Source organism: Mus pahari, chromosome 3, assembly GCF_900095145.1.
Source record: "Mus pahari chromosome 3, PAHARI_EIJ_v1.1, whole genome shotgun sequence".
Lineage (NCBI taxonomy): Eukaryota > Metazoa > Chordata > Mammalia > Rodentia > Muridae > Mus > Mus pahari.
Genome location: NC_034592.1, coordinates 110,418,654 through 110,432,342, shown reverse-complemented (window position 1 = coordinate 110,432,342; position 13,689 = coordinate 110,418,654). Strand labels below are relative to the sequence as shown.

Below are 13,689 nucleotides of genomic sequence, written 5' to 3'. Positions count from 1 at the left end.
AAAAAAAAAAAAAGATTTACTGTTCAATGGTAGACAGCTCACTTAACATACACAAGGCCCTGGGTTCAGTCTCCAGCACCACCCCATGACCCCAAAAAAGAAAAAGAAGAAAAGAAAGAATACAACTAGATAAAGCTCCTGGATGGTTCTGGGCACAGAGAAGGAACAGACAAGATCGTGAAGTTTTAGAAATTGAGCCAGGACTGAAGTCAGTCACTATCAAAAGCCAAATCAACACACAGCCCAGGCCTGGGTGAGGAAAGCGGCTGGACTCCGCAGAGGAAGCAGGCCTGGCAAGGAGGAGGGGAGAAGCTGATGATGCACACCAGGCAGACAGCTCAACTCCTTCCATGATTACATCAAGCCCTGAATGTCTATCAACTTAAATTGTCATTTTTAGAGAGTCATGAGATTCCTGTGGAGTTCTAACATTCCCTCTAATACTGGGCAAATTACTCACAAATGATAGACACCAACACTAAGGCACCCCAGGCCCTGAAAAGCTAAAGCTTATCACACAAGCTTTCCACAGAGAAACAGTCCCATGTACCACCCTGCTTCAGGGCAGGTCCTCTCCCCTGTGAGCAGACCCTGGGCTTACCAGTGAGGATGTGAGCAAAGGCATACCGACGAGTAATCTTCAGAGCTGGATGCTTGGGCCCAAAGACATCCAAAAGGAATGCAGAGAGACTACACAGGATGCCCAGGAAGCAGAAGGCAGCGATGACCCTCAGGAGCAGCACTGTCTGGGGGTTCATGCAGAAATCTGTGGACAGAGAATGGTGGCTTCATCCCAAAAAGCACCCTGAGGCAAGCAATGTATCTGAAAGGATTTTGGTTCCCCGCCCCCCCCCGGGGGGGTCTCTGGGAGACAGAAGTCCTGGAGTGCATAGTATGTGCTCCTGCCACCCTGCTGCAAACTGGAGTTATCTGTATACCTCAAGTCCATTTCCAACAAGACTAGTTAGTCTAGGCTGTGTTATGTTGCACTGTCATGCTCTTTTTTTTTTTTTTTTTTTTTTTTTTTAGTTTTTCGAGACAGGGTTTCTCTGTGTAGCCTTGGCTGTCCTGGCACTCACTCTGTAGACCAGGCTGGCCTCGAACTCAGAAATCCGCCTGCCTCTGCCTCCCAAGTGCTGGGATGAAAGGCATGCGCCACCACGCCTGGCCTGCATTGTCATGCTCTTTGGTTTTAATTTCTTTGTGAGGCAGGATCTCATGTACCCCAGGCTGACCTCAACCTTGCTGAGCAAGGATGGGAGATGACCTTGAACTTGTGACCTTCCCGTCTCAACCTTATGGCACCAACCAAAGGACTTCCTGTATGTCCGACGACTCTCTCCAGACTGACAGTGCCCACTCCCACACCCCCTTTGCTTTTGAGATAGTCTCATTGTGCAGCCCAGGCTGGCTTCAAACTTTGCCTCAGCCTCCTGAGTACTGGAAGTACAGGCTTGTGCCACCAGACCTAGCTTAAAACCATTTTTTTCTAAGATCCTGACAATTAAACTGGCACATTAAGCTATTTTGCTATAGGATGCTTTGGGCCAGACGGCAAAGGCCATTGATTTCTGAGTTGAAACATCCAGAGAGAGCAAGGCCGGAGGTCAATAACTGCTCATCCTCCACTTACTCACTCATTCCTTCCTTTTTCATTCCAAAACAGACATTGAACTTGGAGATCCTAAGGTAGTGAAGTAAGTTAAGTCAAACACAGATGGCCAAAGATTATATGATTATGTTCATGAGATGCCAAGAAGTCCGAGTCATTGACACAGAGATGATGGCTGCCAGGGGCTGGAGAAAGGGAAGCAGTGTGTTAGTGAGCTGTGAGTTTTCAGCTTGGGATCATGAAAAGGTTCTGGAAATAGACATGGTGAAGACTAGCGAGGATGTGACTCCATACTGCTGAGCTGGCACTGGCTCACCCTTGTCATCACAGCACTTGGGAGGTATTGCCAGGAGGTTCTGGAGGTCAAGGCCAGTTTCTTTTACTCACAAATCTGAGGCCAGCCTGAGCTTCACAAGGCCCTGTCTCAACCCCCACTTCTAGAAGCGTCCCCACCAAATAGGGAGAGAAGACTCAGTTAATACTAGACAGCTGAAATGCAAGTCAGCCTAGGAAAAGCTAGGAAGTCATACCACAAGGCCCTGGAAGATTCAGAAATGACAGCACGTATATGCTACCAAAAAGGGGAGGAAACCAAGGAAAAATGCTAAAACAGGAGAGACAACATTCAGAAGTTCCCTGGGTGACAAACATGCACCAAAACAGAACAACTTGTATCTCCTTACAGTATTTAAATACCTTTCTAATTTTTTTCAGTTAAATAATACTGTCAGTCTCCTTTGAAGGTATGCAAACTGTGATGGCTTCCAAAGCATAGGAGAGAATAAAGGCTGATACAAAAAGGAGCCAAAGTCAGGGTGTGTTTTATTGCCGAGTGTTTTCCTTTGAGCTGATTGAACTTACAGGCTACAGACTCCTTTCTTGAGCTTTAATGTCAAATTCAGAATCTGAAGGTAACAATTTTCAATTTCTAGTATACATATATCCTGATCACCGAAGTGCTGCTGCAATCATGTACTAGGCTCCCAGAGGTCTGGAAGCCTAGACATTCCCCATAGAAGTGGTCCAAGTCCCAAGAAACACCAGTACCAACCACCACAAGAATGTAGACAGATGGAAAAAAGTCCAAGGAGCTAAGTGGTACACCCATTGCCAACAAAAAAGATTCAATCCAGCAGATGCAGGCCATCATGGGATCTTGGGCAGTGGGAGATGCCAAGCATTTTGTGATTGACATGTTTATAGCCTCAGACTCAGAATTTTCCAGGTAGATGCTGGCTAGGCCCAGACAAGACTCAGATGGCTCCATTTGGCTGCCTTCAGAGCTATCGGTCACGATCTTAACTGCCAAGCATGTGTTTGGGACCAACCATCCAGCTTGGGTGATTACCTACTGCCATGGAGCTTGCCTGTCCATGAGTTCTGCCAGAAGCCAGCATCAACTCTCATTGTATCTAGCACTGCCTACTTCAGACTCAGGGAGATTCTAAAGGGGCCTAGGAAAAAAAGGCTTGAAAAATGAAGGGCTGATTCCTGGTTCTGATTTGAACATTATTGAAAACTGAATCAGCTCTTTTGGGGGTCTACATGGCATGTGGGAATGCTGTGGCAAAACGTAAGTATTCTAGTACCACCAAGAATCCCTGCCAGAGGCAGGGTGTAAGGGCTGACGTCACAGGCCACTTTGCAGCAGTTCACTTGCATTACTCAGTTTAACCAGGTACTGTGTAAAGAAGAGGACAGAAGACCTTTCAAAGACACTGGTTTTTGATGATGGCTGAACATAGGATGTTCTTTTTATTATCCTTGAAAATATGTACCTGACATATCCACACCTATGTGCTTTTCAATTTTAAAACACTTTTATTGTAATAAACAAGATATGAACATGATAGAGAGTTTCAAGAAAGACATCCCTTCGTCTGCCCTTCCCAAATGCAAACATGGCTGAAGTTACAGGAGCCTGTGCACACAGATGGTCAAGCAATATCTTTGCTAAGTCTGACTGCCGCCCTGGAAATCATCATGTGATTCTTCAAATAAAGAGTCAGAGGCTCCAGAAGATTAAATGACTTCCTTCAGATCACACAGTGACCCAGACACTGCATCATACAGCTCAAAGGAAGAGTCAGAGGCTCCAGAAGGTTAGATGACTTCCTCCAGATCACACAAAGACCCTCAGACACTGTAGAAACCGCTAAGCACTCACTGGCAGCTTTTGTTATTTCCTTGATGGAAACAATCAATCAAACTCTAAGGAGGTATATTGGAAAAAAAAAAAAAAGGGTCAGATGGACTAGTATAAATGCTGTCCAAGACAGCAGCTGCTGAGCTCATGAAAAAATAGTGTAAGGACTCAAACCCACTCCAGCAGCAGCAGGGGCAGCAACAGCAACAAAAAGGCATGAAAGTGTGGATCACTGAGGGATGAGCAGTCCTCATGCAGGGACTTAAGACAAAACTGGCTTCATATGGTGTTTAAAGCTCTGCAGCACCAAGGGCATCTGAGTATATCTGGACAGAGACACAAAAGCCCCCAAAGACTAGGTAGGTAGGTAGGTACATGTGACTTACTGTGGGAGAGAGAAAGAGCGTGTGGGTCTGGGGTTAGTCTAACCTCACTAGTGCGACTCTGGCACAGAGGGAGAGCTTCTGACACCAGATTCAACCATGTTTGTTTCAACTGCTCTTCTCTTCTACAGAGCTATAGTGGTCCTCACCCCTCCTAATGCTGCAGCTCTTTAATACAGTTCCTCATGTTGTAATGACCCCCAACTGTAAAATTACTTTGTTGCTACTTCATAACTATCCCTATGTTTTATGATGGTCTTGGGCGACCCATATGAAAAGGTTGGTTGACTCCCAAAGGGGTTTTAAGCCACAGGTTGAGAACCACTAACTTAAGGGGAAGCCAAATGTGAACCCCTTTGGGTAATACTAACATTCCCAGAGAATGGTGGCAGGGGTTGGCAGTGTCTTAGCATGAGGTAAGACCAGAAGTTAGCCCTGATCAAGAGCATCTCCTAGGGTGAGAAGTCTTAAAGTCTCTCTGGCTTCCCTTCCTAAAATAACAGTACAGCAGGGAGGGCAAATAACACACCTTTCCCCAAGAGGTGTTCTAGGATAAAAGTCCCTAAAGGCCAGGTAGGTAGATACACTCGATTTACTGTAGAAGAGAGAAAGACCGTGTGGGGCTGGGGCTTGACTTTAAGTTTGACCAGTAGTTTGGTACACTACGTTTCACAGTATGCTGTGTCTTCCCTCCAGTTGTGTTCTGGCCTATTTAGTTTGGTAAACACTGCTTGACTACCCCTTCTAGTCATCACAGAAGGCAGCTGCTATGTAATAAGATCCTAAGGCACTGACTTTGGCCAAGGTCACTGGTGAGTCACAGGGCTGGATTTGTTTTGAATGCTCTGTCTCTTCCTGGCTACCTGTCAGTGTCTGACCTCCTCCTGACCTGTGTGTGCTGAAGGCAGCAAAGCTAAAGTAGCTTCAGACCAGCTTCCTACTGTTCTTCCTTTCCTCCTTCCACAGAGGGGTTCAAGTGGGCTAGAGGAATCGCCACCACTGCCCCAGTCCCTCTGAGCACCTTCTCCCAGCCTGGCACTCCCTCACTGCAACTCTTGGCTTTCAGCCAAACCTGACATGGACCACCAACAGCGTGCTCCAGTGTCCAGATGACATCTTACAGATACCAATGGTGTTGGCCAAGCCACCTGAGGACCCAAGGGCCTGGTGGTGGCAGCAGTATCTGTCACCACCCATCAGGTGCACAGGCCCTCCCTGGAAGATCCTTGGTTCTCCAGTGGCTGCTGTCAGCCTTGAGTCACTTGACGTTAAATCCCAGGCTTCCTCATTCTCCAAAGGCTTCCGAAGCTCGTGGTGGGGCTGCCCTTTGCTGGCCACACCAGAGAGGCGGAGAGGGCTTTCAGGGTCTCTGTTCCTGATACCAAAAGTCTGGGCATTTCTAAGCTTTCTCCGGACCTAAGCCCAGAGAAGCTGTGTGAGAGGATTCAGAACAGAATCTGTTGAGCTGGCTTTTCCTAAAGCCTTCACGGATCTGGTCACATGGCAAGGGTGAGTGGTTCTGCCTCAGGTTCACCAGGTTGAAACTTGAGCGATAGTGTGGGGGCTAAAAAACACAGCTCTGCCTGGGCTTGTGATAAAAACTAACAGGAGCAGCTTCAGCTTCCCAAAACTCCTTTGTAAGCGCTTGAAAAGGGTCTTTTTCTTCGTGTGCCTTGTGTGTGTGCATTTCCTCAGCCCTAATAAAAGCTTTTCTTTACTGGCAAAAAGCAAAACAAAACAAAAACAAACAACCTCCGACACACTCACACAAAACAAAAACCAATGAACAATAAATGGTAAACTGAACATAACTCTAACAGAAAGGAAAAGAAACTCAGAGGGCACATAAGAGTGTGGATGTCAGAGTCACCACTTGGATAGGCTGAGTCTCTGAGTAGATTTACTTAAACATGAGCATTTGTGAATAAGAAATTAAGGCAAATGTGAAGTGTGCTTAGCTCCATGCCTGGTACTACTCGCACTGGAGCCTTCTAGCCCACTTCACTCTGTTACCTGCAGAGTCCTGGCAGGGAGAGTCTCTCTGCAAGGATCAATAAGCACCATATTTTTCCAGCACAACTCTACTACTCCATTCTGGAACTGGACTATTCCAGGCTCTCCGGGTAGATTATCTGGTTGGCCTAAAAATCAACATCACACAGGATACCACATGCCTGAAGGTCTACTAGACACCCCAAAACACAGAGGTAGCGAGCAGAAGACCGAAGCTCCAGAGACCAGATTCCTTGCCTTCTGCAATGGCTCACAAGGCCCCACTGCCAATGCTCCTATTTATAGACAGGAGTCAAGTGATCCTGGGTTCCATGGCCAAGGAGGTGGGCAGAGAAGGCAAACTGCACACAGGCTAAGATCTAAACATGTAGCAAATGCAATGGAATGGTTAAGACAACATGTCTGAGAAGGTCTGAATAATTTCATATATCTGTGAACAAACAAAAACTTGTGCAAGAACTGACTTTAACATGCCTCTGACGGTGATGTATACCCAGGCAGGGTGTCATGATATCCTTCTTTACAACAGATGAAGAAAAACAAAAGATAACCATAATTAAGGATTCTGGCATCAAATGGAAGGAGGCAGATGCCACCCTGCAGGGCAAGCCTGGAGAGCTCACTTCTCTTTTCTTCCTGGATCTCTGAAACAAGGATGAAATCAGACTGCCTCTCTCCACCACTTGAATGCTATGACCCTCCCATCCCAGGGATGACCTGCAAAGGACAAGCATCATAAACTCTTTCCCAGTTTGTGGTGACACTCAGCTCCTGAAACAGAAACACCATGGTATCAAATACACAAGGCCTGAATGAAGGTGAGCACAAAGAAATGGAAAGGCATCCAGATTCAAACTGCACAGCTTTTGTGCCATCAGGTATATGCTAAAGAAGACCTCCATACAGTGGATAATCTTGGTCTTAAAGAGCCAAACTCAGGAAGAGGGTAAAAAGATCTCAACCAGAAGCTTTCATCCTGTTCTTATAAAAAACCATCCTAAAGCCTTGAATGTGCAAATATGCAAAGAGAAGCCAGTTGTACAAGAACTCACCTAGAAAGACAACACTAAGTGACAGGATCGAGCGTCTAGAACAGCCTAGAACTACAGCAGGGTTTTTATTTCAATGCAGAGGGGGGCGCTGACCTTTTGACCAAATCCTAGGGCCCGAGCCCTTCATGAGACACCTTGCACATATCTAACAGGAACATACTAGAACTAAGAGTGTCAAAGAAGAAAGGTGAGGACTTTTGAGACTAGTTCAAAGGACTTGAAGGCAACAAGATGTGACCATTGGGTCCCACTGACCACTTTTATGTTAAAGATCAGGAAGTACATTTCTGCTTTCATACTAAACAGCCTTTCTCCTCAACTCTAGAAACCGAGGAGGAGCTGCGAGGCTCCTGAGTCAGGCCCTCCTCTAAACCCTAGACTCCTATCTCATCCGATAAACAGACCAGGTGCTTTCTTCTGCCTGTTAGTCTGAGAAATCTGTTGATGAATAAAGCAACCATCTCAATCAGGCATACCTGTAAAGGCCTGGAAAACCAAGTTCCAACTGTTGAAGGTGTTAATAGAACTGGTATCTGATGACCCGGGATGCCATAAATCCCCTCTATTGTAAGTCTAATTATCACATAATACTAAAATGTCTTTTACAATTAGTCACATTAACAGTTCTGACTTTTTCCATCGATCAAGCTGCCCGAAACAACTTTTCTGCATCTCACATGTCTGTTAGAAGGGGGCGGGCGGCTAATAGTGATACCCGACAAACACCCTTTTTCCTTCTACCTACCTCTGGCAGAAACCTAAAATAGCAGCAGTTTGGATTAGCATGACGGTGAGGAGTAGGTGCTTGTCTGAATAACATCAAAATTAATGAGAGGCTAGACCCCCAAACAGAGCCACCTGGTGGGCATGAACACCAAGCAAGAATGGGGCTGTTTCCTTTGACAAATGACTGCCTCTATATCTATACTTCAGCCAGCCTCATATCTGTTCTGCACCGCCCGTCAAGCCAAGAGAGCAGGAGCTCAGCGCTCTCACCTTTTAGCAGATCCGGGTTTACATAGCCCAGCACGTCTGAGACCCCCAGCTCCTGGCGGGAACAGGTGCCTCCATGGATGTGCAACCANGCGGGCTCCGCGAGGGCAGTGCACAGCGCCGTGATGGACAGGGCGCCAGGCAGGGCCGAGGCCAGGCTCCGCTCCGGCTGCTTGGGAAGAGCGCTGCTTCCCGGGCTTCTCCGCCNGCGCCCTCCCGGCAGCCCGGCACCGCCAGGGGCATACATGCCNGGGGCTGCCCGCTGTAGCTCTGCGGTCGTCGGTGGTGGCCGCCGACCTCAGCGGGGCGCGCAGAGCCTGTCTGTAGCCAGGTGGAGAGCAATGCAATGGGCGGCTGGCCCGGAGCTGTCAGGGCCCGCACCGGAGACTGCGGGGTGGGACCCAGGGCTTAGCACAGACCAAAGGACTGCGGGAATTCGGGGGGCGGGGACCGAGGGCTCTGGATGAGGGGTGCTGGATCAGGGCTCGGAGACGGCAGGGGACTACGTTGGCTGTGGACATGCCAGGATGAACGGGCGGAGGTACTGGGGGCCGGGGGGGAGGGTCGGCTACTGGTAAGGGGACCGGAGGAGACTTGGACCCGGGTTATAAGACAGAGGGGTGCTGAGGGGCGGAGGATGCGGCTGGGCCGCCGAGATCGGGAATCCGCACTTTGGGGTGCGACCTAAGCCTCAGTAACCCTCCCTACTCTAGTCCCTGCTCCTCACCGGTCAGCAGGCCTCAGGGCTGGGATGGCGCCGCTCCGCCCGGTCACAGGCTTCTTAGCTGCCNGGGCCAAAGGATCCCAGGCCCCAAACCCGCAACGCCCAGACGGACCCGGGCCGATGCACTTCCGGCTTCCTCCAACCCCACCCCACCCCCGCCTCCTTCTTCTCCGGCCCTCCGCCCTGCCCTCCGTGCGCGTCACTGTGTGCGCGCGCCGCTTGTTCTTGCACAGAGCATCAGGGTACTGGTAGTTCCAGACTGTCCCGCGAGGCTTCCAGTTACGGAGGATATGGGGAGTGACTACAAGTCCCAGAAGGTCGCGCGGCGTCAACAGCGCGCGCGTCAATTCCTAAGGCGACGAATTTTGCAGAAGCTGTATGTCTGACGGTCTCAGGGTTCTATAGTGCCCAGCGCGTTTGGCGCGTTGCTTCTCTCGGCGTCCTCTGTCCTCACCCTAAAGCACTCGCCATGAAGGATTCGCTGGTACTGCAGAGCCGCGTCCAGGCGCACCCGGATTCCCGCTGCTGGTTCCTGGCCTGGAACCCCTCGGGGACCCTGTTGGCTTCATGTGGAGGCGACCGTAAAATTCGCATCTGGGGCACCGAGGGTAAGACCTGGCTTGACTTTGTGGCCCTGGTGCCGAGGAAAACGCTACTCTGAAAAGTGTCGGGGGAGGAGTGTGCAAGCGTGAACAGACAGGCTGGAATTGTTGCGGGAACTGGGATATTTGCTGAGGTAGGAAAATGAGGAAAGTAGTCCGAAGAGCAGTTTAACAGTTTTAGGACCCCCTTCCACAAGAAGCAGTCGGTTGCGTCGTAGTAATAATGGTGACTGACTTTGTCCCAGCAACAGGGTCCCACTTTCAGTACTACTTAGTGAATGACATCGATGGTGCTCCAAAGCCTAGCCTGTTCTCTGCTTGCAGGTGACAGCTGGGTTTGCAAGTCTGTCCTCTCTGAAGGCCATCAGCGCACCGTTAGGAAAGTGGCCTGGTCCCCGTGTGGAAACTACCTGGCATCTGCCAGCTTTGATGCCACCACTTGTATTTGGAAGAAGAGCCAGGATGACTTTGAGGTAAACAGGTTGGATGGGAGCAGATTATTACCCGTTTGCACGCCAGGGCTTGGTCAACCTCAACCAGTTGGGCATATTAGTTACAGCCTTAACTTAATTTTTACACTATAGAAATGGTAGCTGAGTATGGTAGTTCATGACTGTAATGCCAGCATTTGGGACACTGAAGCAGGAGGATTGCCATAAGTCCACCAAAGTCATCCTGCTATAGAATGAAACCCTTTCTCAAACAACAACAAAACTGCTATCTTAGATATTTTACTAAGGCCTAGGACTCTTAGCTGCCGTTAACTCAAAATCCTTTTCCCTTTCCAGTGTGTGACTACTCTTGAGGGCCATGAAAATGAGGTCAAGTCAGTGGCTTGGGCCCCATCTGGCAACCTCTTGGCTACCTGCAGCAGAGATAAGAGCGTGTGGGTCTGGGAAGGTGAGTCCAGGTGCCTCTGGGTGCAGCAGAAAACCAGCTCACTGACTTTCAGCTTTGTCCCTAACAGGTCACCTCTGGGTCTAATTTGTTCTTCCCACAGTTGATGAAGAGGATGAGTATGAATGTGTCAGTGTCCTCAACTCTCATACACAGGACGTTAAGCACGTGGTTTGGCACCCAAGCCAGGAGGTAAGAGAGACAAGGTGGCAAAGAACCTGCTGTGGAGGTTTGTGCCCAGCCTGCCTCCACTCTTCAGAACCACCCTCATTCTTACAGGGATCACTGGGACTGTCCTGCTCTGACAGGGTTTGATATGAGAACCATTGTATCTTAGTTTGGGTTTCACTGCTGTGAAGAGACACCATGACCAAGAGAACTCTTATAAAGGGAAACATTTAATTGGGTCTGGCTTACAGATTCAGAGGTTTAGTCCACCTTCATCATAGCAGGAAGCATGCAGGCAGACATGGTGCTGGAGAGGGAGCTGAGAGTTCTGCATCTTGATCCAGGCTGCTAGGAGAGGGTCTCAAAGTCTACCCACAAAGTGACATACTTCCTCCAACAAGGCCACACCTCCTAATAGTGCCACCCCCCAAGCCGAGCATATCCAAACCACAAGCACCTCCTGGACCATACACACAGATGCTGGATCCCCTTTCTCTTTCAGCTTTTAGCTTCTGCTAGCTATGATGACACAGTGAAGCTATACCAGGAAGAAGGGGATGACTGGGTCTGCTGTGCCACCCTCGAAGGTCATGAGTCCACTGTTTGGAGCATAGCCTTTGATCCCAGCGGCCAGCGGCTAGCATCTTGCAGTGATGACCGAACTGTGCGCATCTGGCGCCAGTATCTACCAGGCAATGAACAAGGTGAGGGTCTGGGAGTTAAAGGAGAGACTCCTTTCTGTAGAGGTTTTTAGTTTGCCAGATATATGATCTAAAAGATGCAGTTTGCCATGAATCACAAATTGGATTCAGTTTGTCAGTCCCCAGAGAAGCAATGAAAGAACTAGGGATGGCTTTGTGGGACAAGAGGCAGGTGGCTGACTTTGAGGCCAGCCTGGTCTACATCGTGAGTTCTAGGACAGGGTGGGCTGGCTATACAAAAAAACCCTCTCTCTAAAAAAATCAAAAAAGCTGACCATGGTGGTGCATGCCCTTAATCTCTGTACTTGAAGAGTAAGGCAGCTGAATCTCGGTGAATTTAAGGCCAACCTGAGTTCCAGAGCTGCATAGTGAGACCTTGACTCAAAAAACAAACACCCAGCAGCATGAGTTGATGAGCTGGCTGATGGTGGGAATATCCAAACTGAATGTGAAGAATGGGATTCCTTGAGGCAAGACAGGATTGGAAGGGAGGCATAAAGTTGATGGGGTTGGGTTGGCTAGTGGGTGGCCTGAAAAGGCAGCTTAACTGGTGAGGTCTAGCCTGCAGTGGAACAGATACTTTCTTCTTGGAAGGCTCCCGTGTGTAAGGCAGATAAGCAGCGTGGGAACACAGTTGGTACAAGGACTCAGATGGGCAAGGGGATGAGGAAGGGCATGTTAGGATCCCCTTTGTAATCGTGGAGGTACTCAGGATATAGGATGTCTTGGGTTTAAGAAAAGTCTGTCACACAGGGGTGGCGTGCAGTGGCTCTGACCCCAGCTGGAAATGTATCTGCACTTTGTCGGGCTTCCACACCAGGACCATTTACGACGTTGCTTGGTAAGACTTGATCCCATCCCCATAGCAGGGATTTTAGAAATGTAATGGCCTCTGCTGCTCTGCATTTCTCCATATTAAGCCTCCCATGCTGGCTTGTAACTGGCCTGGGGTTCTAGGAGCAGGAAGTTGACTATATCTAAGACTGTTTCTGGAATAAGATCCCAGGCTTTGGCAGCACCAGCCCTTAGGATTCACATACCTTTGGATCATCCTGAGATGATCATTGAAATATGTGCATTTGTGACTAGGGAGTTTGTGGTTACTGAAACTAGAAAAGGTGGCCCATTCGTAGAAGAGGAGGTTAGAGGAGACTCTGGACCTGAGTCTTGGATCTTAGAAATAATTCCAAACCATAAAAAAATAATCGTTTGCATATTCAAGCTTTATTTGACATTGGGAATATCTATCCCATGAAAATGAACTCAACGGGAGGAAGAGGCAGAGGCTGGCAGGTCTCTGTAAGTTTGAGGCCAGCCTGGTCTACAGAGCAAGTTCCAGGACAGTCAGGGCTACACAGAGAAACTCTGTCTCAAAAAAACAAAAACAACAAGACAAAGAAAATGGACTCAGGTATTTTGACTTCAAGGAAAATCACCACACACACACACACATTAAGTAAAAGCTAAGTTTATGACGTTTTCTGTGCTAAAACTGAAATTTACTTTTAGCTAAAGAGGTTTTTTTGGGGGGGTGAAGTGGGGGTAGTTTTTTTTTTTTTTTAAGATTAATTTATTTTATGTATGTAAGTACACAGTTGCTCTCTTCAGACACTCTAGAAGAGGGCATCAGATTCCAGTACAGATGGTTTTGAGCCACTATGTGGTTGCTGGGAATTGAACTCAGGACCTCTAGAAGAACAGTCAGTTCTTAGCTGCTGAGTCATCTCTCTAGCCCCTTTTGGTATTTAAAATTAAACTTACTTGAAGCTGGAGATATTGCCTTAGCAGTTAAGAGCACTGGCTACTCTTCCAGAGGACCTGGGTTCTATTCCAAGCACCTAACAGTCATCTGTAACTCTGGTTTCAGAGGATATGACAACCTTTTAACTTCAGTGGGCACTAACTACATACACATGGTACACAAAAATACAGCTAGGCAAAAACACCTATACATATAAAATACAAACAAACCTTACAATAACAAAAACTTCCCTTAAAAAACAAACTCAAACACTCATTGCTAGACAATTGAAATTTTTGCTGCTTTTATAATTTACTAAAATGAAATGAACATTTCAGGTTCAAGTTTTATACAGTGATGGGCAATAGGGGAATCACCAGTGCTTAAAGTTCTTGACTTTAAAAAGAGGATTAAGTTATGAAAAAAACTTGTTAATATCAGTATTAAAAGGAGGTTAAGGGAGATTAGAAAGATAACTCAGTGGTTAAGAACACTGGCTGTTCTTCCAGACATCCTGAGTTTAATTCCCAGCAACCACATGGCGCCTCACAACCATCTATAATGAGTTCTGATGCCCTCTTCTGACATGCAGGTGTACATGCAGATAGAGCACTCATACATTAAATCTGAGAGAGAGAGAGAGAGAGAGAGAGAGAG

General features: G+C 47.9%; 2 protein-coding genes across 3 annotated transcripts in view; one reads left to right on the top strand and one right to left on the bottom strand.

Annotated features, from left to right (window-relative positions):
- The window catches only part of Tmem127 (transmembrane protein 127), a 15,579-nt gene extending 6,519 nt beyond the window's left edge, over nucleotides 1-9,060 (bottom strand). Inside the window, exons 1-3 of the mRNA XM_021192777.2 lie at nucleotides 8,927-9,060; nucleotides 8,203-8,520; nucleotides 602-766 (exon numbers count right to left, since the gene is read on the bottom strand). Of these exons, the coding sequence (XP_021048436.1) occupies nucleotides 602-766; nucleotides 8,203-8,446 (409 nt within the window). The 5' untranslated portion in view covers nucleotides 8,447-8,520; nucleotides 8,927-9,060. The remainder of the gene's footprint in view (nucleotides 1-601; nucleotides 767-8,202; nucleotides 8,521-8,926) is intronic.
- Nucleotides 9,061-9,246: 186 nt separating this feature from the next.
- Ciao1 (cytosolic iron-sulfur assembly component 1) overlaps nucleotides 9,247-13,689 on the top strand; it is a 7,994-nt gene continuing 3,551 nt past the window's right edge. The window contains exons 1-6 of one of the 2 annotated variants that reach the window (XM_029537159.1): nucleotides 9,247-9,531; nucleotides 9,850-9,998; nucleotides 10,314-10,425; nucleotides 10,526-10,614; nucleotides 11,093-11,294; nucleotides 12,045-12,132. In XM_029537159.1, coding sequence (XP_029393019.1) covers nucleotides 9,393-9,531; nucleotides 9,850-9,998; nucleotides 10,314-10,425; nucleotides 10,526-10,614; nucleotides 11,093-11,294; nucleotides 12,045-12,132 — 779 coding nt within the window. In that variant the 5' untranslated portion in view covers nucleotides 9,247-9,392. The remainder of the gene's footprint in view (nucleotides 9,532-9,849; nucleotides 9,999-10,313; nucleotides 10,426-10,525; nucleotides 10,615-11,092; nucleotides 11,295-12,044; nucleotides 12,133-13,689) is intronic. The other variant, XM_021193545.2, reaches the window with a different exon arrangement.